The sequence below is a fragment of the Schistocerca gregaria genome, chromosome 4, assembly GCF_023897955.1.
Source record: "Schistocerca gregaria isolate iqSchGreg1 chromosome 4, iqSchGreg1.2, whole genome shotgun sequence".
NCBI classification, from domain to species: Eukaryota; Metazoa; Arthropoda; class Insecta; order Orthoptera; family Acrididae; genus Schistocerca; species Schistocerca gregaria.
In genome coordinates, this window is record NC_064923.1 from 255,875,688 (window position 1) to 255,902,941 (window position 27,254).

Consider the following 27,254-nt stretch of genomic DNA (forward strand, 5'->3'; position numbering starts at 1 on the left):
TTCTGAGGCATCAAGGTGTCACAAATTTAGCATTGGTGGGCACCGTCGAGGGTAAAAATCGTAGAGGGAGACCAAGAAATAGATACACTAAGCAGATTCAGAAGGATGTAGGCTGCAGTAGGTACTGGGAGATGAAGGAGCTTGCACAAGATAGAATAGCATGGAGAGCTGCATCAAAGACCACAAGAACAACAACAACAAGCAGGGTGGGAGATCATACATATGAGTTGTGTAAACATGTGTTTAATGTAGTTGGGTTTGAAACTCCCAAGAATGGAATATAATGGGAGAAAATGTGCTAATGATCAATTCCGCTGTAACTGAACAGTAGGTTTTCAAACTGTTAATATATTTTTTATTAAAAACATTTTCTTTGGGTTTTGTGTGGGTCAGTAGACCTTCATTTTCAAGAAACTCTCTATGTGTAGTAGGTCTTGCAGTCACTACAGCTTAACTTGTCTATTAATTAGTTTGCAAACTGTATGAAAACAAGTTATGCGCTTTGCAGTATGCAGATTATGGGTTGTTCTTTATTCAATATATTATTACTTACAACTCCTTTGTTCATCATTTGGTATCTTTCACACAACCTAATCTCAATTTTACTCAATGGCAAGTTGAACAAAATGTGCAATTCTTGAAATAGCTTACCTGGGATATTTCAAAATAAAATCTTTAAAGATCACAATGGAGTTTTATAGTAAAGCATAATTTCTTAACACTTTGGAGCTTACATATAAATCAAGATTGTAGTAAGCTATTAAAGTACATTCAATTTGTTTCACTTATGGTACTCTTTCCTGCAGTTAATGATATGCCATTCAAGTACCCAGCTAAGTTCTGTATGAACTTGTTTTATTTCTATCATTACACAAAAATTACAAATAATTCATGAGAATAAATATTTATTACTCTGTTCATCATAATGACTAGAAACAAAATGAGAATTCATAAGAAATGGGCTCTGGAATGCTGACGAAAACACAAGCTGTTTTTAGCAAAGCACTGGGTTACTATTTATGGAACTGCCCCCCCCCCCCCCCCAACACACACACCCAGAAAAATCAGGGAATATAGTAAACAATGATGAATTAATTCAACAAGTACAGTGTTAGAAAATACACCTGTAACAAAAAACCATAATTAACATAATGATATTTTCTTTGTACATACTATATAAAAAAAAAATTACAAATACCTCCAGGTAACAACACAACATGACATATGAAAAGACTGTATTTTTAAGAAGTAATTTGCAGTTGCACAAAACTTTGTACATGCTGTTACAGTTTTTAAACATCTCACAGATCAATAACAATGTAAAAATATTGTTGCTCTCAATATCATAGTATGAAGGTTACCATGACAGTCTCTCATTTATTTTCAGCAATGGGCACAGAAAAGCGAGACCCAAAAATATTATTCCAAAATGATTGCATACACAAAAGAATATCCATCATCATTATGTTCCATAAAATTAAACTAGTATGCTATCTTTTGGGCTTGATAACACTGGGAAGTGAGGTTTTTGTTTTGGAATTCAATTTCTTTTTGGCTAATTTTTGTTTAGCTTCTATCCTTTTCCTCTGAATTTCTTCTGGTGTGCATCTTAAAGGTGGCGAACTTGTAACTGCCTGAGCTAAAGAGAAAATACAATACATTCATTAGTAAACATCAATGCAAGTTTTAAAAGAATTATTCATGCTGCCTCTGGAATGCATAACAAAACTGTTAGTTTAATAGCCATATCATATGAGTGTAAGATATGGTATCTGAAAGTTAATAGGGAGGAAAATAGTTAATCACTTGCAATAACAATGACTACAGTGCAACAGGTCAGAGTTAGTGTTCTTGGAGATCTCGTCTCACTGACATCTTCAAACAAAAGTTTATTAAGTAGAACATACACAAAAAATTGCTAGCTATAAGGAGCAATAAGTGGTTCTCAAATGTAACTGCATTGCTGAACATACTTACATTCAACTATTTCCAATACATTCACCAATTCAGTTTCATTTACTATGTCATCTTCTAAAGCTGCTGTTTCAAAGAATGCATCTCCACTCTCAGATAAAAGAGTGCAATGGTTCTCCAATGAATTTTTGTTGGGTTTCCCTAATCTAGATTTTGTGTTTGGTCGTTCATTTATTGTTGGTTCTAACGTTTTTGAAGTTAGGCGACAGACATTAGACAAATTTCTTACATCATTCTGACGAGTTTTCACCTTAGTAACATCAGTTCGTTCTGTAGGACTGTCACACACACTTTTCTTTTTGCCACTGCCTTTTTTATTAATTTCTGTTTTGTTCACATCACTACCTGCTGATGTGTCCAGAAAAGAATAATCTTCATCTACCAAAGTCTGAAGGGCACTTTCAAGAGAGTCATCATGGATTTCCTGATGAGTTAAAGATTCAGATAAGTTTTTCTTTGTTCTTGGGGACTTTCTGGAACCATAGCCTATAAATTGGCCATATTTGTAATATTTGGCAGATCCTGGCGTTCTCGATCTTCTTGGCTTAGGTGCTGGTGACAGTTCTGAACTGACATCCTTCTTTCCACTTGGTACCTTCACCATATTTGCAACATGTTTGTTGGAAGCTGCTCTTTCGTCTGGCTGAACCATATTTGACTTTCTAAAGATGTTACAGGGTGATAATGAAGCATTAGGCAGCTCAAAATTTTTATGTTTCAATTCATTTATTGACTCTTCCACTTTCTGGGTGCATTGCAGGATGACATCATCATCATCATCATTTTCTAGCAACATGCCAAAATCATCTTTTACCAGTAAAGTGCATGAAACAGTCTCTTGCCTGTTAACAGTATCAAGGTTTGGTGATGTACTATGAAGAACACTCTCTCCATCACACAAACTGTCTTCCTCTTCCTTCTCTTCAGAGTGCACATCTGGAAAAAGAGCAAAATATACAAACAATGTTGCATGTTTCATACTCCTCTGAAATCAATGCAGAAATTGAGCAAACAATAGAAATAGTTCTTACTTTCACTGTATTTGTACTGTTCGGAGAGATCCAGCAATTTTGTCAAAAATGAAGGAGACGCTGCTCCTGGCAACTTCCTTGTTGGTTTACTGGTGACAGGTTTCTTTGTTGGGAGACACTTTCCTTGTGGTGGTGTAATTAAATCAATTATCTTGGAATTCTGTTCTGGGGGAAAAATCAAGACAGAATAACAATGTTTGTGCTGAATAAAGTAACTTATATGCCATCAGCTTCTACATTTGAGAATGAAATTCTTACTGTAATGCCTATAATTTTCGGGTTTGTCACTAAGGTAGATAATGATCTAATCAATTTAAAAAGGATAAGGACTACATATACAATTGGTTTAATCAATGTCAAACAATAATGGAAATGCCTGGATGGAAAAACATGTAAAATAAGGAAAAGACCACTCACCCATAGTGAAACAAAGTGTGATGCACAGAAACTGTTAACTGAAAATGTATTCACACTAGCTTTTGAGCTCTTGTTCTTTCTGTGATGAAGTACACCCATTCAAACACACAAACACACAGAACCCAAACAAACACTCTCATGGTCACTTATCAGTTGTTCTGTTATGGTGATTGACTGTAAGTAAGTTGTATGCACAATAACATCAGTTGCCCTTATGTGTCTGCCTGTTCAGGTGAGCATAGCTCTTGATGTGTTCTCTGATCTCCCCCTCCCAAGTTGTCCGAATGCCTGATACGTATGCATGTGCAGCGTTGCTGCCAGGCAGTGCATACACAGAGGAATGGTTATCAGCACGCATCCATGCATCATGCTACTGAAGTAGCTGTATTGACCGCAGCCAGCAGTTCTGTACAGTGTAATGTACGAATGTTTCAGACGTGTGTTGTGTTGCGAATGTTCAACTTTGTGCTGTTAAATTAGTTCTGCACTGGCTGCCAGGTGCACTGTGTTTAGTCTATTAACTCCATGCTGTTTACTCTTAATTTACAGCAATTTATATGTTCATGTTTATCCTATCTTCACCTGTCACTGTACATAGTTGTTAATAACCAATCACCAGGCATCTCATTTGTTTTCTCACGAGTCTTGTCTTGACATATACATTGTCTAAAAGTTGTTCTGTATTACTCGACCTATAAACAAATAAAGTTCTCATCATCCCACAAAGAAGATATCATTTGTGCATTATTTAAAGTACTCAGGCCTATGGTCTAACAGCTACACATTATACAATGTGTACATTATGCAACAAATAATGTAGAAGTAAGTATTAAACACAATGAAGATTGTATAAGCATTGTATTCATTACTTTAAATAATTTCACATAGCACATATCAACCAATAAAAGCATTTTCACATACACGATAAAGATCAAAAGTCAAAGAGTGACTGGGTTTTTCAGACAGTAAATATTTACCTTAATTTGCTGTAATAGTCTTCAAATCAGTAATTGGGTTGTACTATACACTTTCTAAACCAGCCCAAGTTCTTCTTCAGAGTTTACTTTATCCCCACACCAAGTTTCACCGAAAATGGTTCATGGGTTAGTAATGAAAAAGTAACAGAGCTAATTTTGTAGTTATAATATCAGTATGGATAAAAATTTCAATTATGATATCTTTTATTTCTGTGATCTGATTTTGACAAAAGAAAGCCAATAGGGGTGCCCCAAGCAATGCTCAAGTTATCTGTGAAGACTGTTTGAAAATTCGTCTAATAGATTTGAAGCATGTTCAAACATACGCAACAGTTCTACAGATTTCAAAAATGCATGGAAACGATAAATTGCTACTTACAGTAAAGATGAAATGTTAAGTTGCAGACACGCATAACTAAAAGGCGCTTACACATTAGCTTTTGTCCATAGTCTTCATCAGGAAAAGAAAGTGACAAACACACACATTCACTGACTGGTGCACACACACAACTGTCAGCTCCACTAGCTTGGACCAGAATGTAATTACAACATGGCATAGAAGTGTATGGTTGGGAGGAGAGAAGAGTGCTGTCCTGCGGAGTGTGCAGCGATCAGAGTGGCAACAGGTGCAGTGCAGTGTCAGGAGGCTGTGGGGCAGGGAGGTGGGGACGAAGAGAGAGAGAGAGAGAGAGAGAGAGAGAGAGAGAGAGAGAGAGAGAGAGAGAGAGAGAACCACACCAGGAAGGATGCGGGTGCATTGGCAGAGGGCAGCACACAAAGGGGATGGGAGAAGAGAATAGGGAGAAGGTACAGCCTGGACACATGGGAAGGGTGTATCTGCAGCGTAAAGAACTCCCTAGTCCAGTATTCAGAGGATCTCACCAAGGCCTTCACATGCAGGCACCAGCCATCAGATCTGGTCTGCAAACACATCTCCTGTGATATTTTTCCTGATGCGTTCAATCCTCATACAACCCCCCAAGAACTATCCACAAAGGAGTGCTGCCCTTTATGATCCAATATTGCCCCCGACTGGAACAACTGAACCACATCCTTTGCCAGGGCTTTGATTACTTATCACCATCCCCTGAAATGAGGGACATCCTACCCAAGATCCTTTCCACCCATCCTAAAACAGTATTCCTTTATCCACCCAATCTCCGCAACACTGTAGCCCATCCCTATGCCACACTACATCCCAACCCCAAACCCTTGCCACAAGAATCGTATCCCTGAGGAAGACACATGTGCAATACCTGCCTCATTCACCACTTCATACTCCAGTCCTGTCATGGTCATCTCCTATCCCATCAGAGGCTGGGATAGGAGCTATCCAGCCAAAATTATCCTGGCCTTAACCTACAGTAACATACTGTCCCCACACTCTCCACCTAACGTTTTCCACCCCCTCTCTACTATCATCTCATCCCTGTTTTCATCTCCCTTTCTCTTTGGTTGCCACCCTTTGTCAACGAACTTGCCCATCTTTCCTTGCTCCTCTCCTTTTTTGTTCTGCTCCCCCTCCCCCGTCCCCACCTCCCTGCCCCACAGCTTCCCGACGTTGCACTTGTTGGCAGTCTAGTCTCTGCCAGACAGCACTCTTCTCTCCCCCACTCATACACTACAGTCCCTTCCCCTTTCCTGGCCCCTGCAGACTGCTATTCCATAATGTGACAACTGCATTCTGGTCCAGAGATGACAGTCATGTGTGCATGAGTTGTGCTTGCCTCTGTGCTTGGAAGTGTGTGTGTGTTTCTCTTTTTCTTTCTTCTCCTGTGGCTGTAAGCTAAAGTGTACATTTCTTTTAATTGTGCCTCACTGTATACCAATGTGTCATCTTTACAGTAAGTAGCAAACTATCTTGTTGGGGAAGGCAGTACACGATCTCAATGGGAAGGAATGATGTGGACAGAAGAGAGATGGGAAAAGTTCTGGTGAGGCAGCAGGAAACAGATTAGTGGGAGATTATGCCAGGGGGCTGGAAAAGTGTAAGTGTCTCTGAACTATGCAAGTGGGAATTCTGTTTCCAGCATATCCTGCACCCTTGCCTTGGCCCTGGGCTAAACCTCTGCTAACCTGTTTCACATTGCCCCTCTTATTTTTCCCTTATCTCTTCTGTCCAACCACTCCTTCCCTGTCCAGTTTGAATACTGCCTTCCCCAACCAATCTCCCACTCCCCTCATGTGGGTAGTCTCTCTCTCTTCTCTCCCACCTCCAGCCTCTCCCTTTTGTCTCTCCCCTCCCTGTCCCTCTTCATCTCCTCCTTCCGCACTCTCTCATCTTACTCTGGAGCCATTGAGTCATCTGTCGAAAGACCTGCCTCACATTATTACCCCACTACCACCCCCTTGCCTTGTGTTGCCTTGCCTGCCCCCTTCCCCACCTCCACCTAACCATCAAGTACTCTCAGTAATCAGTCTCACTCACTGTGACTGCTGGAGTGTGCGTTTGGTGTCTGTGTTGTTGCGTTGGGGCGGGGGGAACTACAGGTGGATGGTAGACTTTCCCTCATTTTGTGTATTTAACTAATGTTATATACAGAGTGATTACAACTAAAGTTCCACTTTCAAAATCCTGCATAAAAAGAACCACTCCTCAGAAAGACATCAAATTTGAATGGAATATTATCAAAGATAAGGGAAACATTAATGGAAATTATGGTGAAGCTCTTTTAGAAGAACGGTGACTGTGCCAGTAGCTCTGCAGAAGTTCTGGACACTCAAGGATATGATAAAGGTGTTTGTCCCACATCTGCTGAGGATCTGGAGAAAATGATTACGGAATTTGAAACGCCAGGTTCTTTAGAAGTGCAATGTGGCAGAGGGAGAACAACTGATATGATGTCTGTAGATGATGTGGACACAGCCTTGTAGGAGGGGTCAAGTGTTAGTGTACAAACATGAACACTACTTCAGACATGCCTGTGAGTGTGGTGCATAAAAATTCTAAGAAACATCCTGCACTGCAATCCATACAAAATTACTCACGTTCAGGAGTTGCTTCTTGGTGACCTACCCGTAAGACAAACATTTTCTTTAGAATTGCTTGGTTGCATGGAAGTGGACAATGAATAGCCAAAGAACATGCTGAGGACAGACAAAGTTCATTTGCATCTACAAGGCCATGTCAATACACATAATTGCAGCATACGGGTAATGGAAAATCTGCTCACACATAAAACAGTACCGCTTCTTCTTCAAAGGTAACTGTGTGGTGCTAGTTGATGGCATTATTTATCATAGGGCCATATTTTTTTGAGCAGATGATTCCTGCAAGTCCTGCTACCTGTACCATCACTGGTAAATGCTACACTCATGCTCATAAATTAAGGATAATTGCAGAATGTGGTGCCACACAACGTGGCACTACACAAAACTTGAGCTAATAGTGTAGGCACATAGGGAACACACCCAACACAGATCTGTAAGTCCACGGTATTGGTGATAAATTGAGATAACCATCCTGAAACACATGTGCTACAAAACACCACTGTTCCCTGTGCATGTATCCTGACATCAATACGGGATATGATTACCATGCACACGTACACAGGCCGCACAACGGGTTGGCATACTCTGGATCAGGTGGACGAGCAGCTGCTGCGGTATAGCCTCCCATTCTTGCACTAGTGCCTGTCAGAGCTCCTGAAGTGTCATAGGGGTTTGAAGACAGGCAGTGATACATCAACTGAGAGCATCCCAGACATGCTCTATGGGGTTTAGGTCTGGAGAACAGGCAGGCCACTCCATTCACCTGATATCTTCTGTTTCCAGATCTTCCGCCATGATGGCAGCTCGTTGGGGCTGTGCATTATCAAGCATCAAGAGGAAGGTGGGGCCCACTGCACCCCTGAAAAGGCAGACACACTGAAGCAAAATGATGTCCCAATAAACCTGACCAGTTCCTCCGTCAATGACATGCAGGGATGTACGTGCACCGAACATAATCCCAACCCACACCATCAAACCACGACCTCCATATAGGTCCCTTTCAAGGTCATTAAGGGGTTGGTATCTGGTTCCTGGTTGATGACAGATGAAGCCCTGATGGGAATCACTGTTTAACTATATATTGACTTGTCCGTGAACATAACCTGGCACCACTGTTCCAATGATCATGTACTGTGTTCTTGACACCATGCTTTACGGGCTCTACTGTGACCAGGGGTCAGTAGAATGCACCTTGCAGGTCTCCAGGTGAATAAACCATGTCTTTTCAGTCATCTGTAGACTGTGTGTCTGGAGACAACTGTTCCAGTGGCTGAGATAAGGTCCAAAGCAAGGCTACCTGCAGTACTCCATGGCCATCTGCGGGCACTGATGGTGAGATATCAGTCTTTTTGTGGTGTTTCATACTGTGGGCGTCCCATACTGTAGTGCCTGGACATGTTTTCTGTCTACTGGAATTGTTGCCATAATCTTAAGATCACACTTTGTGGCATACAGAGGTCCTGTGCTACGACCTGCCGTGTTTGACCAGCCTCCAGTCGTCCTAGTATTCTACCCCTCATAATATCATCAATATGTGTTCTTTGAGTCATTTTCAATACACAGTCACCATTAGCACATCTGAAAATGTCTGCACACTTACTTTCTGCGCCGTACTCTGACATGCACCACCAACACACCTCTGCGTATACGGACTGCTGCCTGTGCCACCGTGCTATGACCGCAGGTCAAATGCACCACAAGGTCATACCCAGAGGTGATTTAATCCTGCAAACCGCCCACCAGAGTGTTGTTTCACCATGTATTAGCATTATCCTTAATTTATGAGCATGAGTGTATTAGAGTCTTTTGTGCACCAGTATGACTCCAACCCTTCAACAGCATCAATGTGTGGGTAGGATCATTTTTATGAATATTTCACTTCTCTGCACATTGCACAGCCAGTGAAGCAGCTGCTGTAGAAAAATCCTGGAAATGCTAAGATTATCAGTTGTCGTTTTCCTACAGATTGGCTGTCCAGATCACCTGATCTGACATCTTGTGACTTCTGGCTGTGGGGTATCCGAAAGATGCTGTGTTCAGTGCTGTGATTACAAGTGTAGCTGAACTGAAGGAGCATGCTATGCAGTGTATTCTGAACAGAACCCCTGAGAAGCTCTGATCTGTTATGAAACATGCTGTTTTTTCCAATTTCAACTTGTGGCAGAAAATAGTGGACAGCATACTGAACATCTCTTGTGCCAGCCTCACAAGGACAACTAAGCTGCTCAATGGAACAAAATGGTAAGTGGCAAAATAATAGTTTGGGGGTACAGAGGATAGAAGATTGCAACTGATCCAGAAATATGAATACTTTTATTCTAACATTCTTTTAGTTCTGTGTGGCTTTTAACACCTACTTTCTTCCATACACACATAAAAAGGACACGATACAGACTGCAAAACATACAGAAATAAACACATTAATGAAGTGGAGATACCACTATGTTACCCAATCGCTTACGCTAACAACAAAACGTAATGACCGATAGTTATACAAGAACCATTACACAAAGGTACAACTCCATAATTAGTTGCTAAAAATTACTTAATCAGTCATAACTCTCATCACTAATGTTTACACTGTCCAATTGTGTTGGTTTCAGTGACAAGAAAATTCCATGATGAACAGGAGGGTTGTAATCTAAGAGGGACAGGGCATCAGTGGCTTTCTTCTTTTGAATGAGTCTTGTTCTATCTTATTTTAATCAAAGAGTAAGGACAGGGCTTTGTCTCCTATGTTTCCTGAAACTTACTTCATGCTGTATGTCATGATAGAATGTGTCGCTGATGAATATGGTTGATGGGTTATTCAGCGGTCACCTTCCACGTGCATACGTTCCTTAGGTTGACAGCCAGACCATCAAAAGTTTACTTTCTGAAGACATCTTCCTTCAAATGTTTTATCTGAAATGAAAGGTCCATTCTCATGCTACAAATAGGAAATTGATTCCTCTTGGATGATTTCTGGATGATATCAGACGACTCTTCTGGGCTGTACACATCTTGTACTTGCCGGTGCATGAATTTTCAATTGTAGCAAAATCTCTATCAGAAAGCAACATCACGTGATCACAAACACAAAATGGTGCTCAATTACTTGAAATCATCCAGATGATATTACAAACTGCCAGAATGGAACTATGTTCCAATTCTGATTTTGGCCACAGCAGTTGTCAGAAACTGAGATGAAAGTCTTTCCTTTTAGGTTATTTTTTATTATTGCCATTATCATCATCTTCATTATTGTTGCTGTATTATTATTACTTGCAAAAATATAAATGACAGAATATGCATATAAACACCATGAAGCATTAAACAGCAGCCATTCAGTAATAAGACACTTCTAAAGAAACAAGAGATTACTGCATAGCCGAGGGCTACAGGTAGACAGATGCTTAATGAAATGTGTTTGGCTGTCAATGTCTTCAATGACTACTGCAGCAGAACATTGTCAAGGGATCTTTCACAGAACACAAAGAAATTCTGGTCACATGAAAAGGCTGTTAGTGGCACCAAAGTTAGTGTCCAGTCCCTACTGAATGAGACAGGAACTGAAATCGAGGGAAGCAAAGCAAAAACTGAAATGCTTAACTCCATTTCAAATGTTCCTTGACAAAGTAAAACCCAGTAAAATTGCCCAAATTTAATCTTTGTACCACCAAAAAGATGAATGAATCATGTATTCATGTCAGTAATGTTAAGAAACAATTGAAATCTTTGAAATTGAACACAGCTCCAGGGCCCGATGGAATCCCTGTGAGATTCTATATTGAATTTGTGGCCGAGTTAGCCTCTCTTCCAATTATAATCTAATACAGATCCCTCAAGCAAAAAAAGTGCCCAGTTTTTAGAAAAAGGCACAGGTCACACCCGTCTACAAGAAAGATAACAGAAGTAATCCACAAAACTACCGACCAATATCCTTGGCATCAATTTGTTGTAGAATCTTGGAACATATTCCGAGCTCAACCATAATGAGGTACCTTGAACAGAATGACCTTCTCAATGCCAACCGGCAACGATTTCGAAAAACACGATCATGTGATACCAAACTCGCTTTGGGTAGATGCTTTATTTCTTGATTTGTGAAAAGATTTGGCTCAATACTACACCTACACTTGTTTTCAAAAGTATGATCATATGGGGTATCAAGTTAAATTTGTGACTGGATTGAGAACAATTTGGTAGGGAGGACACAGCATGTTATCTTGGATGGAGAGCCATCTTCAGCTGTAGAAGTAAGTTCAGGTGTGCCCCAGGGAGGTGTGTTGGGATCCTTGCTGTTCATGTTGTATATTCATATCCTTGCAGACAATATTAGTTGTAAAATCCGCTTTTTTTGTAGATGATGCAGTTATCTATAATGAAGTTCCATCTTAAAGACGCTGTATTCAGTCAGATCTTGATAAGATTTCAAAGTGGTGCACAGTTTGACAACTTGCTTTAAATGTTTAGAAATGTAAAATTTTGCATTTCACAAAATGAAAAATTGTGGTACCCTAAGACCAATGAGTCACTTTTGGAATCAGGCAACTTATATGAATATCTGGGTCCAACATTTTTTTTTGGGGGGGGGGGGGGGGATATGAAATGGAAAGATCAAATAGGTCCAGTGAATGGGAAAAGCAGGTGGCAGACTTTGGTTTATTGACTGAATACTGGGGAAGGGCAGTCAATCTGCAAAGGAGATTGCTTACAAATCACTCATGTGAACAGTTCTAGAAAATTTTTAACTGTGTGGGACCCTTACCAGATAGGACTAATAGGGGTTGGGACCCTTACCAGATAGGACTAATAGGGGTTATTGAATGTATACAGAAAAGGGCAACACGAATGGTCACAGGTTTGTTTAATCTATGAGAGATTGTCACAGAGATAATGAAGGAACTGAACTGGAAGAAACTCTATGAACAGAGTTTCATGAACAGGCTTTAAATGATTGCTTTAGGTATATACTACAACCCCCTGTGTACCTCTCACACAGGGATCATGAGTATAAGATTAGAATAATTACTGCACACACAGAGGCATTCAAACAATCATTCTTCTCCCACTCCATACATGAATGGAACAAGAAGAAACTCTAATAACTGGTAGAATGGGATGTATCCTTTGCAGTACACCTCACCATGGTTTCAGAGTGTAGATGTAGATAATGTTGTATTTCATGCAATTCAGGAACATAATGGTACATATCATGAAATACCAGCAAGTAAAACAGATTTGCAGATTTACGTACCTCTCAGACATCTGGGTCATGGGAAAAGTACTCACGATCCTGGTCAGGATCACTAAGAAGGTTTTCTTTTCCTTCTGACTTGTCAAATGTGGCTATAATCTTGGAAGATATACACAGTTCCCTCTTAGTGCCAACCATTTTTCCTGTTGTTTGCCATTATGTTCCAGCGGCAGGCAGCCACCGGCATTAACTGTATAGCGTTGCCCCAACACCAGCCCAGTGAAATTAGAATTTTTTCCTGGTGTGCTATATTCTGATGCTAACAGGTAGCATTGATTGCTTGGGGGGAGGGGGGGGGGTTACTTGGGGGAGGACACCAGACAGTGAGGTCATCGGTCTCATCGGATTAGTGAAGCACGGGGAAGGAAGTCGGCCGTGGCCTTTCAAAGGAATCATCCCGGCATTTGCTTGGAGTGATTTAGGGAAATCACGGAAAACCTAATCAGAATGGCCGGACACATGATTGAACCGCCATCCTCCAGAATGCAGGATTGCTCTATTATGAAATACACACCAGTGGCACTTACCATTGTGTTCCACCGAAATGCTCAATTAAAACTGACTTTTTCCATCCAATGTGGTATGACGTTGCCATGGTGGATGGGATTTTCTAACAGTGTCACAACTGTTGAATGCCAGACTTGTGCGTTCATGCACATTGCACAATATGGTTGGTTGGTTTAATGTGCAACTGACTCCATAGTGATCATCATTTGGAGCCAAACCCATTTATATTATGACGTTTACAGTGCCATCAAGTTGGAAAATTTTAATTTAATTTTTTTTTATGTTTGTGTAATGTTTGCCCTTCTTTGATAATATTCTGTTTAAATCTGACATCATTCTGAGGTGCAGTTCTTTTTTAACAGTATTTTCAGACTAGAACACTAATTATAGTTGCCATATATATATAAAATAGAAAGAAACTTCCACATGGGAAAAATATATTAAAAACAAAGATTCCAAAACTTACCAAGCGGGAAAGCGCCGGCAGACAGGCACAATGAACAAAACACACAAACACACACACATAATTACTAGCTTTCGCAACTGGTGGTTGCTTCTTCAGGAAAGAGGGAAGGAGAGGGAAAGACGAAAGGATGTGGGTTTTAAGGGAGAGGGTAAGGAGCCATTCCAATCCCGGGAGTGGAAAGACTTACCTTAGGTGGAAAAACGATAGGTACACACACACACACACACACACACACACACACACACACACACACATACATATACAGACACAAGCAGACATTCAAATAATATAGAGGAGGGAATGAGTGATCATAAAGCTGCTACAGCATCAATGACTGTAGGTATTAAAGTGATGTTAAGTGGGAAAGGAAAATATTTATGCACAGCAAGTGTGAGAGTGAAATAATTGCTGTTTACCTGAGTGGAAAACAGATTTGGAGCTGAAAATGTGCAGAATCAATGGCAAAAATTTAGGAGTACTGTATGTGCTCCACTAGACTGGCCTGTATTTAGTAAAGTTAGATGGAATCAGAAAGTTATTACAAAATTCAAGAAAACTTCACTGCAGATCTGAACAAAGCCAAGGCTATCTTCTGAGGGGGGGGGGGGGGGGGGACAGATTGTCTATTCTTAGTTACAGCCCATAGCAATGTAGCTGGGAGCCTTCTTTGTGGGAAAGCAGCTAGATATGTTGCGCAGAGACCTATGATACCCCTGTGTCACCTAAGTTACAAGGAGCTCACAGCCATGTAACCAAGGTGTTTATTGGTGTAGCAAACTTAAATATTTACAAAAAGTGCTGATAAACTTCAAGGGCCAAGAGGCAAGCACAATTTAAGAAATTAAATATTTAACCACTTAGAAGAATGAGGTAAACATAAAAATATGGACAAACACTGTCTTGATGGCAGTCTAGCATAGGAACTCAAGTGGAACAAGTGATCAGAGAGAAGTTCAAGTTGAGACTTTATCTCAAGTCGAGTGCACAATCAAAACAGGACTGCGAGTTGGAGTGTGTAAAGTAACATGGCAAGTCAGGGTAGAATAGCATCCATGCTGCAAGTCTCACTTATTAAATATTAGTAACAGGTGTATCACTGATTAAGATTCTAAAGTGATATTAATTATTTGTTTCAAAAATATTGTGATACAATTTTAAAAAATCACAATCTTGAATTATATATTTGATAATCAGTGATATGTGCTGCACAAGTCTTCTCTCCTATTTTGCAATTGCACATCTAGCTGCTTTAACTTCATTACTCTCTCTAGGTCGAGAATTGTTAAGATATGTGAAATATGAGCAATAACTCTCATTCTTTCATATGTCCATTCATTGTGTGGCATCGACATGCTGAACAAGCAGTGGAGATTTTAACACTGACTTCAACAAAGTTTCAAAATACAGAAATGATCTTATGGCTGTATTTGCAACATACAACTTGCTCCCAATTACAAATTTTCAGCCACAGTCACAAGTGCATCCAGGACCACTATTGATTTGATATTGACAAACACGTAAATTCACAGCTAGAAACATCAACAACGGTTTCAGTGAACACATTGCAAAGCCTCTTGAAATATCTTCACCAACGAGTTTAATTACGCAGAAAGGAACAGTGAAAATAGCACTTTAGGAATTTACTAATGGATGACACACTAACTGTGTACGTATGTGAAAGAACAGATGAAAAGTTCAATATATTATCAGTATCTTCTCACATTATTTGTACATGTCATTTCCAATTAAAAAACAGAAGCACAAAAAAGTCCTTGGTGACAACAAGTATAAAAAAAGTCATTTGCAGAAAAGTGAAGATTATTTGAGATCTCTCAAGTCTTCCATAGTATCTAATGACTAACAAGCATATTTCAAAAAATCTAAAATGATACCATAAGCACGGGCTACTTTAGCCCTAGGGTCCTTCTTTGGCCCAAAAGCAAAATAAAATGGAACACATTTTATTGAGCGATTTGTGGTAGTATCTGAAATAGTTTCAGTTGATTCTGCTAGGTGGTAGGATCAATCAAGCTGCCTGATAGTTCAAGTGATTCCTCGGTTTGCCGCTAGGATGCAGCACCACAAGTTGTGTGTCTAGTGTAAACACATGGAATTTTAACCTTAAAAACTTCTTTCTGTATATGACAAATTTCTTCATGAACTTCTAATGTAAGCATGTTTTCTAGAACTCTTTTTAGTTGTTTATATCGTGCTGTAGTTAAAACTCTGTGAAACTCAACATGTCTTCCCATTTTCATATATCTCTAAATTAGTTCTAGTAATCTGCAAAGTACGATACACTGTGGAACCAGCATTTTTTTTTTTTTTTTTTGGGGGGGGGGGGGGCAAAAGTAGGTTGTACTTTTATAAACCTGTTATTTTTAGTGGTAAAGTTCTACAAATAGCTTGCAAAATGGGTACTGATAGTGAATATATTTCTATTACATATGTTTGGTTTCAGCTTGTTCAAGATGCCCTACAACTACACACATCTTCCAGGGAGTCGAAAATATGCTGACTACAGCAACAAACATCTTCAAGCTTGTTTAGAAACCATTAGATCTGGTGAAATGACACAAAGGCAGGCTGCTGAACATTTCCAAATACCCTGAAGCACTATTAAAAACAAGTTGAAGAATGCATTTTCACATTCCCCAGGCCATCCTAAAGTACTTTCACAAGAAGAAGAATTAGATGAACTTTGTTTGAGGTACATCATAAAATCCTACCAAACTAGACAAGGAAAGACTGTATAATGTGTTTGTAACAATGTTCTGGGTCGTGACTGAGTTAAGTCATTCTTAAAGAGACACCCTCAGTTAGCAGTCAAGTTTTCGTGTAATGTCAAATGAAATCACAATCAAGATTCATGAAAAAATAATGACAGAGTACACTGAGAAACTGAAAGAGGCGGCAATGATGTATCACCAGATATAATTTATAACTACGACAAAACTTTTTTGTCAGATGACCCTGGAAAGAAACAATTGATATGTAGGAGAGGCTGCAATTACCCAGAACGGATAATGAATTCCACAAAAATCTAACATAAGTGTCATGTTCTATGGTAATGCTAAAGCTGATTAGTTGCCTCCTTATGTAACATATAAAGGAGAACATTTATGGAGTACGTGGACTGAAAACAGCCCTGAAGGGGCACAATACAACAGTACAAAACAAGAATGGATTGATGGTGTAACTTTTGAGGATTGGTTTTCAACTCATCTATTTCCTGTTCTTAAAAAGAAAAACAAGAAGGCAATAAAGTAGTCATTGGTGACAATCTCAGTTCACACATAAGTGTGAATGTTCTTAAACTTTGTGAAAAGAACAACATCCAATTTGTCTGTCTGCCTCCGAACTCTTCGCATTTAACTCAGCCACTTGATTTAGCTTACTTTAGGCCTCTAAAAATGAAATGGAGACAAGTTCTTACAGAGTGGAAGCGATCAGACAGCGGCAAAGCTGTATCCACACTATCAAAGGACATTTTCCCAAGATTGTTAAAAAAGGCCTTAGACAGCATAGAGTCGAATGTACGGGATAATCTTTTGGCTGGATTTAAAAAGGCTGGAATCCACGAAATCAGCAAATAATAGATTGTCAAACATTTGTTATCATACAATGCTTTTGTTAACCTTGATTTAATAGGACAAATATTTATCCAAACACCTTAAGGAAAAAAGACAAGAATTTGTTCAGCCGCAAACAAAAAAATCTCGAAAATTGGAAGTCCCTGCAGGAAAAAGTATACCTTCAATTGAAATCCTTCAGTACGATCAAAAACAGCAGAATGAAACAGAAGAAAAAAAGAAAGAGGAAAAAATAGAAAAGGAAAAAAAAAGATGGAAACGAAAAGAAAAGAAGTGGTAAAAGAGCGATCAGCCCAGATGATGATTATGACAATTTCAGCTCAGTGTCACAGTGACCTGGTTTTTTCCAGCAGCGATGAAGACTCTTTTAGTGTCAATGAACCAGATAAACCAATTAACTTAGACGATTCAAGACCCAATAGAAGCTTCCCAACTGCAAATGTTGAAGACCCAAAGGAAGCAATGGAGACATGAAGGAACTTGTAGAAAAGGACAAATTTGTTGTTCATTGGAACAGACTCTGATTCCCAGGGTTGGTGCTCTCTGTGGCAGAGGAGGGAGCTACAGTGGACTGTATTGTGCTGACCAAGAAATTTTGAAAGTGGCCCCAAAAAAACAATGTTATTTTACCAGTGGTGTGACATTGTAAAAGTAATTCAGCCTCCAGAGATTGTAAAAAGAGGCCTTCTTAAAGTTGATTTCATTTAAACATAAAAATTCCTTTTTTGAAAGAACTTTAACATTTTTTAAACTTTGTTTACACTTTGACTTCTCTATGTATTTTTAACTTAGTGAAATATAGTATTATAATCATCAAATAACATGTGTTTTTAAATACCCATGTCCTTCTTTGTCACTTGCCTTTATACCACGGTTTTTCTATTGAAAAACTACTTTGTTTAAAATTAAAAAAAAAAAAAAAAAAAAAAAAAAAATAGAAAAAAATATTAGGCCAAAATGTGTGCACCATCTAAAATTAAGGTGTTATAGTGGTATAATAACGTTACCAGAACTTAAATTAAGTAAAAAATGATTTGTTTGAAGGGTAAATTGTATGAAATTGTTCAAAAGTGGGCTAAAGTAGCCCATGTTTACAGTACTTAAAAAGTGGTCAAAGAAGTGAAAATAATGGCAAATGACGGCTACATAAATAATTCCAATAACAAAATGAAAGCTGTATGAAATAAAGTGAAACAGCAAACTCCAATATTAAATAATCCAAAAACTCCAATATTAAATTTAACTGTAATGACCAAAAAATCACTGATACTGAAGAAATAGCAAATGTGTTCAATACATATTCGAACAATATAAGTGTACAATTACTCACTGAAATCAAACCTCGCACTAAATAGTGCCCAATACCATACTTTTCTCTCTCTCTCCCCCTCTCTTTCGAACAACCCAGAAAGAAGCCCTTTCAGTTATCAGAACTTTACAAATGTGCCACTCCACTCTAATAGGTTGCACACCAGGCAGTCATATTAAAAATTTTGAAGAGCTCACTGCTGAATCATAAGCTCACCTTTGTAACAGTTCCTTTCAAACTGGGGTTTGCCAATCATAGGTAAACAGATTAAATGGCCATCTACAGGCTCATTGTTCTACTACCTGTATTCTCAAAAATCATGGACTTTTTTTCCCCAAATAAGAGTAGCAGATTTCCTGGCAAAACATGGTTTCAGGAAGGGCTGATCAACTGATATAGTGATTTCTCAACTTTAGTGCATTGGTAGAGCTGTGATGTCAAAAACCTTTCCAATGTGATTATGGCAACATGACAGGAATTAACAGATTTTGAACATGGAATTGTAGTTGGAACTAGACACATGGGACATTCCATTTCAGAAATCGTTACAGAATTCAATACTCCTATACCCACAGTGTCAAGACTGTGCTGAGAATACAAAATTTCATGCATTATATCTCAACACAGATAACGCAGTATCCAATGGCCTTCTCTTAATGACTGAGAGCAGAAGCATTTGCAGAGAGTTGTCAGTGCTAACAGGAAAGCAACACTGTGAAATAACCCCAGGAATCAATGCGGGATGTACGACGAATGTATCCGTTATTCTCTTTCTATTTGTACAATATATGCTCTGTATCTTATAAGTTAATGCACATTTAACATTAAAATACAGTAATTAATGTAAATTTAACTCCCACAATATTATATTTTGTAATGTTTTTTGACTTATCCTACATCAGAATGTACCATTTGTTTACTACATGATTACCTGGACCAACAAAGATCTATGGTGTTGTTGTTGTGGTCTTCAGTCCTGAGACTGGTTTGATGCAGCTCTCCATGCTATTCTATCCTGTGCAAGCTCCTTCATCTCCCAGTACCCACTGCAACCTACATCCTTCTGAATCTGCTTAGTGTATCCATTTCCTGGTCTCCCTCTATGATTTTTACCCTCCGCACTGCCCTCCAATGCTAAATTTGTGATCCCTTGATGCCTCAGAACATGTTCTACCAACCGATCCCTTCTTATAGTCAAGTTGTGCCACAAACTTCTGTTCTCCGCAATCCTATTCAACACTTCCTCATTAGTTATGTGACCTACCCATATAATCTTCAGCATTCTTCTGTAGCACCACATTTCAAAAGATTCTATTATCTTCTTGTCCAAAATATTTATCGGTCGTGTTTCACTTCCATACATGGCTACACTCCATACGAATACTTCCCGACACTTAAATCTATACTCGATGTTAACAAAGTTCTCTTCTTCAGAAACGCTTTCCTTGCCATCGCCAGTCTACATTTTATATCCTCTCTACTTTGACCATCATCAGTTATTTTGCTCTCCAAATAGCAAAACTCCTTTACTACTTTAAGTGTCTCATTTCCTAATCTAATTCCCTCAGCATCACCCGACTTAATTCGACTACATTGCATTATCCTCGTTTTGCTTTTGTTGATGTTCATATTATATCCTCCTTTCAAGACACTGTCCATTCCGTTCAACTGCTCTTCCAGGTCCTTTGCTGTCTCTGGCAGAATTACAATGTCATCGGCGAACCTCAAAGTTTTTATTTCTTCTCCCTGGATTTTAATACCTACTCCAAATTTTTCTTTAGTTTCTTTTACTGCTTGCTCAATATACAGATTGAATAATATCGGGGAGAGGCTACAACCCTGTCTCACTCCCTTCCCAACCACTGCTTCCCTTTCATACCCCTCGACTCTTATAACTGCCATCTGGTTTCTGTACAAATTGTAAATAGCCTTTCACTCCCTATATTTTGCCCTTGCCACCTTTAGAATTTGCATGAGAGTGTTCCAGTCAACATTGTCAAAATCTTTTTCTAAGTCTACAAATGCTAGAAATGTAGGTTTGCCTTTCCTTAATCTTTCTTCTAAGATAAGTCGTAGGGTCAGTATTGCCTCAGGTGTTCCAACATTTCTACGGAATCCAAACTGTTCTTCCCCAAGGTCGGCTTCTACAAGTTTTTCCATTCGTCAAAGATCTAATCTAATTTAATCTAATAAAAAAGATTTGAACCTTTAAGCTGTTTTCATGTTGGTATAAAACATTATATACAGTAAAACAATCTTTAACTGAAACTACAGTCATCAAATCTCTACTTGATTGTAAGAACATCAAAAATTTATTTTTGAACATAAATGAAAGCTATCTTACATTGAGAAAGTCAATGAGAAATATATTTGTGTAACCCAAAATTTATTTAATTGCAATATGTAGCAAAGATTCAACATTTCAGATAAAAAAGAACTGTGACGATTTAATTGTAAACTGCTTCTAGGAAAGCATAATTAAATTCCAGGTTTTTCCCCTTACTTAAAATTTTTATTTACATATCAAGGGATTTTGCTTTTTGCAGGTGTTGAAAAGTTACCCACTCAATACTAATTTAGAAGCTAATGACATACCATGACTACTGTTAGGTGAAGCTTGTGGTGAATCCCAGATGACAGATGGTTCATGTTCAATAAACTGAGAACAATTTTGTATTTCAGTCCCAGGAGAATTGCTCTCGGTTAATACAGGTGACCTCATGTGGGAAGATGTACATTTCTGATTAAGCACACAGCTACCACTTCTGTCAGTATTGTCTTCCTTTGTAGATCCTGTTCAGAAAATATGTATCACTAAGATGATTATTATTTTTTCCCCTTCCTAGCATTCCATGCCTTTAGGTTTATTAATTCTTACCTCTTACTGTCATCTTTTCAGATTTCCTTTTCCGTCGACTGTGATGTTTACTTTTCAATGTGTCCTCCATTGTTTAAAGTAACGTTTTCCAGCTGTTTAATCATGCAAATAATTATATTACAGGGAAATACTTAATAAATATGGAAATACGTTCCTCTCACATATTGAGGAAACTGAATTTTTGGAAGTATATAAGAGAGAAAAAACTGACATTTCCCCAAACCAAGTACAGTGTGAATTATCATCAACTGAAGGTACGTTCCTGCAACATAGAAATACCAACATTCACAAGTCAATTTTTTATATATATATATATATATATTTTTGAATTGTAATGAATCACGGGCAACAAATTATGTTTGGTGTTGAGGACTATATGTGAGCAATGACAGCACAGCACTTGTTCCAGCCTCCATTACCAGCAACATCCCTTCACCATTTGAAACAACATTTGTAGGAAAAAAAAGCCATTTTCCCTCAAAATCTCAAAACAATATTCAACAATTGTATGATCATTTGAATGCACAAACACTGGACTGCACTGTGCCTATAGTAAGCATAAAAGAAACTGAATTGTTGTCCAAGATAATCCATCAATAGGTAAACAACCCTGTAACTCTGACTATACGCAATGTGCAGCTTCAGTAATGATTAAAATAATGAAGGACATTTACATCGTTAACAAGTTTAGTTTGCTGGGAGTTGGACGAGATACAAAAATTCAGCTGCCTGCCAGGATGTATGTGCATCCTACTACTGACTTGAGTACAAACACTGTACCAGAACCTAATCCTGCTATTAACTGTTTCTGTATAGTAAAATCATGTTACATAAAAATCAGTATTTATTTGCATTTCATAGGTTTTATCCTGAGTATCCTGGTTTCATGGGACACATTCCTAGCCTGGGGGACAATGGTTGTTGCCAATATGGTATGTAATTGCACGACAATGTGTGTGTGTGTGTGTGTGTGTGTGTGTGTGTGTGTGTGTGTGTGTGTGTGTGTACTAGGTCGCCTGAGTACACTTATAGAATAGACCAATTCTTTAGAAATACTGGCATCTAGATGAAAACATGAGGTTTCCATATACTTAGAAGGATGGTATCTGCACTGTTTTCTGCGTTTCAAAAGAATCTCAGAATTCTTCACTACAGTTCATCTTCAGCAGCATTTTTCAGAGTATGGGTTAGTTCAAATGACTTAGTGCTTCCATAACTCTCCTCAGTCACTACACGTGACATATTGTCCACAATATTCAGTAGTTTTATCCTGAGTACCCTGGTTTCATGGGACACGTTCCTTGTCTGGGGGACAATGGTTGTTGCTAATATGGTCTCTAATTGCAAGAAAACGCTAACTAGCTCTGCAGGTGACAAGAGGTGAGATAGTTAAGAGATGTGAAAATTCAGTTCCGACTGGGAACTGGTCTCATGGTACACCTGCAAAATCTTCTTGATGGCCAATGTTCCATGCTGATCCAGTTTTCCAACATCGGATTTGATCACATACAGTAAGCATTCCAATATTTCGAGCTCATAAGTTGATTTGTTTCTACAAAGATTTCAGTGGTTTCTTTCTCTCTCTTTTCCAATAGGTGTCAGTAGACAGCATATGATCTGGTCAACATATTCTTAAAGAGAAATATATCACCAGCTTCATCCATCATTCAGTAGATGGATGGGGAGCAGTTGGAGGTTTATCTCTATTTCACATCTGTATCGTCTTGAGTAAAATATTCTGGAGGTAAAATAGTTCTCCATTCAGATCTCCAGTCAGCGACTACTTGGGAGGATGTCATCATCATAAGAAACAACACTGCCATTTTATGGGTCGGAGCATAGAATATTAGATCCCTTAATCGGGCAGGTAGGTTAGAAAATTTTAAAAGGGAAAAGGAGAGGTTGACGTTAGATCAGTGAAGTTCAGCAGCAAGAGGAACAGGACTTCTGGTCAGGTGAATTCAGGATTATAAATACAAAATCATACACAGGCAATGCAGGAGCATGTTTAGCAATGAATCAGAAAATCGGAAAGCGGATAAGCTACTACGAGCAGCATAGTGAACATATTATCATTGCAAGGTAAGACACTACGGACATGCCCACCACAGTAATACAAGTTTATATCCTAGCTAGCTCTGCAGAAACATATGATGAGATAAAAGAGTTTATTCAGATAGTTAAGAGACGTGAAAATTTAACTGTGACTGGGAACTGGAAATCAATAGCAGGGAAATGAGAAAGGAAAAATAACATGTGAATATGGACTGCAGGAATGGAATGAAAGAGGAAGCCACCAGGTCGAATTATGCACAGAGCATAATTTAATCATCGCTAACACTGGGTTTTGTGTGTTGAGGTTATCAATCTGAAGACTGGCTTGACGCAGCTCTCTGTGCTGCTCTATCCTGTGCAACCATCTTCAGCTCCAAAAAATTACTACAAATTACATCATTCTGAATCTACTTACTGTATTCAGCTCTTCGTCTCCCTCAACAATTTTTACCCCCCCCCCCCCCTCCCCTTATACTTCCTTCCAGCACTAAATTGGTGATCCCTTGATGCCTTAGAATATGTCCTATCGACCAATCCCTTCTTCTAGTCAGATTGTGCCACAAATTTCTTTTCTCCCAATTCTATTCAGTACCTCCTCTTTAGTTATGTGATCTATCTAGCTAATCTTCAAGATTCTTCTGTAGCACCACATTCCAAAAGCTTCTATTCTGTTCTTGTCTAAACCTTTCCTCACTCATTTTTCACTTCCATACGTGACTACTCACCATACAAATACTTTCAAAGAAAACTTCTTAAAACTTAAGTCTGTATTCAATGTTAACAATTCTCTGTTCTCCAGAAACACTTCTCTTGGCATTGACAGTCTGCATTTTATAGCCTCTCTACTTTGGCATCATCAGTCATTTCATTGCCCAAATAACAAAACTCATCTGCTACTCTAAGTGTCTCATTTCCTAATCTAATTCCCTCAGCATCACCTGATTTAATTAGGGCTACATTCATTTACCCCTCATGTCACTTTTGTTGATGTTCATCTTATATTCTCCTTTCAAGACACTGTCCATTCCATTCAACTGCTCTTCCAAGTTCTTTGTGTGTCTGACAGAACTCTGAAGACACCAGAAGGTTTCAGGTTGATTATATAACAGTACGACAGATTACAGAACCAAATTTTATATCATAAGACCTTTCCAAGGGCAAATGTGATCTCTGACCACAAATTATTGGTTATGAGCAATAGATTAGCACTGAATAATTTGCAAAGAACTAGAAGATGAGACCTGGGTAAGTTAAAAGAATCAGTGAGTAGAGGGTTTCAGAGAGAGTATTAGGTGTCAAATGACTATCACAACGGAAAGGAATACATAGGACACAACTGTGTAGCTCTGAGAAGTGAAATAGTGAAGGCAACATGTGATCAACAGGGAAAAAAAGACAAGACCTAGTAGAAATCCTTAGATATCATACGAGATACTGAATTTAACTGACAAAAAGAGAAAGTATAAAAATGCAGCAAATTAAGAAAGTGAAAGGGAATACTAATGTCTAGAAAATGAGGTTGACAAGAAGCACAAAATAACTATGCAGGAATGGCTAAAGGACAAATTTAAGGGTTTAAAAACATAGCCCTATTCCACTTGGGGAATGACAGATACTGCCTACAGAAAAATTAAAGTGCCCTTTGGAGAAAAAAGAAGCAGCTGTATGAATTTCAAGAGCTCAGATGGCAAACCAGAACTCAGCAAAGAAGGGAAAGGTGAAAGTAATATCCTGAGGGTCTCTACATGGGGGATGAACTCAAATGCAATATTACAGAAAAAGAAGAGGACATACATGATGACGAGGTGGGAGGCATGATACTGCCAAAGACTTTGTCAGAGTGCTGAAAGACCTAAGTCGAAACAAGGCCCTTGGGGTAGAAGACATTCTGTCAGAACTACTGGTATCCTTGGGAGGGCCAACCACGACAGATGTATTCCATCTGAAGTGCAGGCCATATGGGACAGGAAAAATACCCTGAATTTCAAGAATGTAATAATTCAAATTCCAAAGAACATAGGTGCTGATGTGTGTGAATATTACCAAACTATCAGTTTGATAAGTCATGGTGGCACAATACTAACACCATTTCTTAACAAAATAATGGAAGCTGACCTCTGGGAAAAATTAGTTCAGTTTCCAGAGAAATGTAGGAACACGTGAGGCAATGCTGAGCCTATGACTGCTGTTAAAAGGTAGGTTAAAGAAAGACAAACCTACATTTATAGCATGTGTATAATTACAGAAAGCTATCAACAATGATGATTGGAATACACTCTTTGAAATTATGAAGATAGTAGGGGTAAAATACATGAAGCAAAAGGCTATTCACAACTCCCACAAAACCAGGCAGCAATTATAAGCATCACAGGGCTTGAAAGGGAAGTGGTTGACAAGGGAGTTAGACAGGATTGTAGCATATCCCCCATGCTATTCAGTCTGCACATTAAGCAAGCAGCGCAAGGAAACCAAAGAAAAATCTGGAGTAGGAATTAAAGGTCTGGGGGAAGAAGTAAAAACTGTCAGATTTACCAATGACTACTTCATTTCACACAACCACTAGTAATTAAACTTCCTGCCATTAGTTTTTCCAAGGACTGTCTTCAGGCTAAGTGCAACTGTGACGGTCACTTGTTAGTTGCATCAACTATGAAGTTGTTTACATAACACACACAACATAAATTATATAGGCCTACAAACAAACCTTTTTACAACAATGCAGCAGCAAGTGTTCAGAAACTTGTATTAATTACTATCAATATGTAGGCCTCGTGATGCATGTCCCAGAAATTGTATTAATTTCATATAAACAAACAAATACCATATATCAACAGATTAAAAAAAAAAATCTATCACTCATATACTGATCACTTGGGACAAAATTACAATTCCTCCAGCTAGTTTATAAATACTTGTAACCAACAGTCTGACGATTACAAAACTTTAACACATACATTATCAACACGAGTAAACAACCGCTATCTTATATCTTTAATTATTCTGATAGAGACAGTATTAGATTTACATCATAAAGGCGCTTGATTTATTTTTACGTCAGCTCTTAATGTATTGCCTAGAATAAGCCGCAAGAACCTCCCACTGATTAACACACAAGATATGGAAACTGACAGATGAAAGTAATGTAAATGGCACTAGTATCAGTTTACATGCAAGTATGTACATTTGGCAAGATCATTGGTTATGATGTAGCTGTACGCCGAAATTAGCAATCTACTTATCGAGTATTGTCTTCGTTCACTGAATGAATATTTGGTTTTGTCACTCTTCGTAAGTGCGTTAGTATCGTGACATACACAAACATAAAACGTGTAATTCATCAATGAACTTAATAGAAGCTAATCGTCACTAGTCAAACTAGTTCTTGCTTTAACGAAAGCAGTAGCACATTTGCTGTCACCAAATGATAAACACACGATCAAATTTTATACTCCAGCTACTGTATGTATGTATACTTATACTATAACTTACCTTTCAGTGGCGACAGAATAGCCACTACTACGATAAGCTTTCGAAAAACGGATAGGTATGGTAACTGAAGGGAAACAAATAGTTATTATAGTTTTACACAATTAATATTACAGAAAATGTTTATTGGTCCCTCGTGCTTTCAATTCCTGTGATCTGCACTACGCTGTTTAAATTCCGAACTCATACGAAACAAGCTCAGCTCACCTACAGCTTTGTTTTCATCACTGGGAGACAGTAGAGCAACGAAGTTGCATCGTCGTTCTGGGCCGGTGATGGAAGCGTGTTTACATGGTTCGCTGTTTGTGTTAATAGTGTAGTAATATTGGGG

General features: G+C 38.6%; 1 protein-coding gene and 1 long non-coding RNA gene across 6 annotated transcripts in view; both read right to left on the reverse strand.

The window, feature by feature from the left end:
* LOC126267027 (uncharacterized) overlaps positions 1-27,254 on the reverse strand; it is a 166,984-nt gene that overhangs the window by 7,398 nt on the left and 132,332 nt on the right. The gene's annotated exons all lie outside the window — the stretch shown is intronic.
* LOC126267025 (uncharacterized) lies at positions 675-27,192 on the reverse strand. 5 transcript variants are annotated; one of them, XM_049971799.1, is made up of 6 exons: positions 27,131-27,192; positions 21,383-21,644; positions 21,100-21,297; positions 3,006-3,170; positions 1,978-2,910; positions 675-1,639 (listed from the first exon to the last, which is right to left on the reverse strand). In XM_049971799.1, the coding sequence occupies exons 2-6, from the start codon at positions 21,450-21,452 to the stop codon at positions 1,491-1,493; spliced, it is 1,515 nt and encodes a 504-aa protein (XP_049827756.1). In that variant the 5' UTR covers positions 21,453-21,644; positions 27,131-27,192; the 3' UTR covers positions 675-1,490. The 5 variants fall into 5 exon arrangements, with proteins under 5 accessions (XP_049827756.1, XP_049827757.1, XP_049827758.1 ...); XM_049971800.1 differs by having other exon boundaries at positions 26,927-27,145; XM_049971801.1 differs by lacking the exon at positions 27,131-27,192 and adding an exon at positions 26,619-26,919.

What these genes read in the sequence shown, in the direction of transcription:
- LOC126267025 (XM_049971799.1), bottom strand. Translation starts at nt 21,452, where the DNA reads ATGGAGGACACATTGAAAAGTAAACATCACAGTCGACGGAAAAGGAAA. An exon ending in TGAAAAGATGACAGTAAGAG is followed by an intron (nt 21,298 to 21,382) that starts GTAAGAATTAAT and finishes TTTTCTGAACAG; the next exon opens with GATCTACAAAGGAAGACAAT. An exon ending in TGTATTGGAAATAGTTGAAT is followed by an intron (nt 1,640 to 1,977) that starts GTAAGTATGTTC and finishes TTTTCTCTTTAG; the next exon opens with CTCAGGCAGTTACAAGTTCG.